Source organism: Parasteatoda tepidariorum, chromosome 8 (genome assembly GCF_043381705.1).
Source record: "Parasteatoda tepidariorum isolate YZ-2023 chromosome 8, CAS_Ptep_4.0, whole genome shotgun sequence".
NCBI classification, from domain to species: Eukaryota; Metazoa; Arthropoda; class Arachnida; order Araneae; family Theridiidae; genus Parasteatoda; species Parasteatoda tepidariorum.
This window is the reverse complement of record NC_092211.1, coordinates 26030457-26033619: the sequence shown is the minus strand read 5'-3', so window position 1 is coordinate 26033619 and position 3163 is coordinate 26030457. Positions and strand designations below refer to the sequence as shown.

The following is a 3163-nucleotide window of genomic DNA, read 5'->3' as shown; positions in this document are numbered from 1 at the left end:
CGGCATATTATTTTTATAAAAGAATAATAAAAAAAATTAAATGAAAGCTTCTTTTTCGGCGTCTTTGTGATACGGTGCCTTTGTGCGCTGCACACTTTGAACACGCCATGCGTCGGGGTTGATCTGATCGTAATTTGTTGTCATTGCACTGGTAAAGATTCGAGTGTAGTTATTTTTCTGTTTGTACTTCAGTTTGGACTCAGCTTTGTCTTCGTAGTGACATGTGTGTATTTACTGTGTAATTTTCAGTTGGTGTTTTTAATTATTACGTTAAAGTTCAACTACATTTTGTTTAATTATTTATTATTATTTAACCATCATGGATAAATGGCTAATTAAAATTCCAACTAATAAGTCTGCCACGCCGTCACAACCAAGTTGCAGTGCTTCAAATCCGACTTCTAGCAAAACAAAAAAAAGAAAATATGACGAATCATATTTGCAGTATGGCTTCACATGCTCTTCTCACAACAATGAAGAACAACCAGTGTGCTTAATTTGCAAAGAAGTTTTGGCTGCAGAAAGCATGAAACCGTCAAAACTGCAACGACATTTGAATACTAAACATGCAACGTTATCAAAAAAGCCAATAGAATATTTTGAGCGTCTTTTGCAAACATCAAATAAAGAAAAGAACACTTTGGAGAAGTATGTTACTTTGAATGATAAATATCTATTGGCATCGTATGAAGTTTCGTATTTGATAGCAAAAACGAAAAAGCCTTTTACTATTGGAGAGCAACTTTTACTACCTGCAGCTATAAGAATGTCTGAAATTGTTCATGGAAAACAGTATGCTGCTGAAATTAGTAAAATTCCATTATCAAATGACACTGTGTCCAAAAGAATTTCAGACATTAGCAATGATCAATTTCAACAGCTTCTTATGAGGCTTAAAGACAGCTCAAAGTTTGCAATACAACTGGACGAGTCGACAGACATTTCAAAAATGGCACAGTTGTTACTTTTTGTAAGATATATTTATGAGGGAAGCATTCATGAAGATATACTGTTTTGTCGTCCTCTGGAAGGTCATACTCGTGGAAAAGATATATATAAAAAAGTAAATGAGTTTTTTGAAAAAGAAGGATTAAATTGGAAAAATTGTGTTGGTGTGTGCACGGACGGTGCTGCAGCAATGACCGGACAAGATCTTGGTTTTACAGCATTTGTTAAAGCTGGAAATGATCATATTACATTTACACATTGTATGATTCACCGAGAGGCACTTGTTGTTAAAAAAATTGCACCAGAATTAAACACTGTGTTTTTTGATGCAGTCAAAATCATTAACTTTATTAAAAGTCGAGCACTTAATAGTCGATTGTTTAAAAATTTGTGCATTGATATGGATTCGGATTATACAAGTTTATTGCTACATGCTGAAGTTAGGTGGCTATCAAGAGGTCGAAGTTTGAAACGATTATTAACTTTAAAAGATGAAGTTCTTATATTTCTAACAGAGCAAAATTCTAATTTGGCCGATTATTTTCAAGATAATTTATGGCTTCTCAAGCTATGCTATTTGGCAGATATTTTTGATAAAATCAATGATATGAATTTATCAATGCAGGGAGTCTGCGTTAATATGTTTATGTTAAAAAATAAACTTGAGGCCTTTGTTAAAAAAATTCTTATATGGAAGAACAGAGTGGAAAGTGGATCGCTCGAAATGTTTCCATTTACTGACGAGTATATAATTAGTAACAATATTTCAAAAAAAGATACTCCTATAACAAAAATTATAGTTAATCATTTGAAGGATATGGAAGTTTACATGCATAGGTATTTTCCCAATGATATCGATACACAACAATGGATTTGCAATCCATTTTCAATTGAAATGGAAGAAATTAATTTTTTAAACTTAAAAGCACAAGAAGAATTTGCCGAATTAACAAGTGATACTACCTTGCGACTTAGATTTTCTCAAGTGCCTGTGCATGAATTTTGGATAGAAATCAAATCAGAATATCCCCTACTATCGGAAATGGCAATGAACAAATTACTGCCATTTTGTACAACATATTTATGTGAATCAGCCTTTTCCACATTAACTTACATAAAATCAAAATACCGTTCAACTTTAATAAACGTTGAAAATTTATTACGATCTGCACTAACTCAAATTGAGCCTAGATTTAATTATTTGTGTAAAAATAAACAATCACATCCGTCACATTAATATTGTTTGATGTTAATAATATGTTTTTATTAAAAAAATTGTTACAAAAGTTTATTTTTTCTATTGAATATATAGATATAGTTTTATGTTTTCTTATAAAAAAATTGTTACAAAAGTTTATTTTTTCTATTGAATAAATATATATATAGTTTTATGTCATTCTATTTATTGTGTTTTATTACGACCGATATCCCGTCAACGTTTCCAATTATATATATGTGAAATGAATGGGTACGTATTCTTTAATCCTTATTTTATTTACATTGTAAAATAGTGCGATATTACATCTACATCTACGGTTAATATATATTTCATTATATGGAGGAGGGGGTCGTTTAAAATTTCCTAAGCTTGAAGGGGGTCGCTATATAAAAAAGTTTAAGAAGCCCTGGTCTAAATGAATCATTGACATTCCTCTTCTTGGTCTAAATAGGGGGACTTATGACCATAGGGGGAATTATGACCTTCTGGTATTAGTTAGAAAGAGCATTCTGCTAAATGTTAAAGCAGCACTTTCACTTAATTGTAATGATTTCTTGTTTACATCATTTTTTGACTTTTTTTTTAAAATGCAATTTTTAATTTTCGAATGCGAAAAGTTCGTTTGGCAACTGTTTTTGAGTGCACTATGCGTCGAAGCACTTAATTATTATTTGAAATTAAGATATTGAAATTCCCCAATGACACATCATGCGAAATTCAGTGGAGTAATGCATTAAAGAAGAAGTACCGAAAAAAATAGTCGCGTTCTGATATGACGTCATAGGAGGACAGCAATGCTTTTGGTAGTGTTTCGTTCTTTAGGGATGGCGACGAAAGCAAACGATAACCTAAGAGAAATTAGACAAGTTAAATTGCTAATAACTGGAGAAATATGCTTGAATAGGTCTGTAAATATGGTTGCATTTCTAATTTGAAACAAATTTTTTGTGGCTTTCCTGGCCACGAACTGAACTTTTTCCGTTGTTGAAATTACTT

General features: G+C 31.6%; 1 protein-coding gene across 1 annotated transcript; it reads left to right on the top strand.

The window, feature by feature from the left end:
• Positions 1-319: 319 nt before the first annotated feature.
• LOC122270108 (zinc finger BED domain-containing protein 5-like) lies at positions 320-2185 on the top strand. Its single transcript, XM_043046288.2, has one exon. It carries the CDS (start codon positions 320-322, stop codon positions 2183-2185), a length of 1866 nt encoding a protein of 621 aa, XP_042902222.2.
• The last annotated feature ends 978 nt before the right edge of the window (positions 2186-3163 follow it).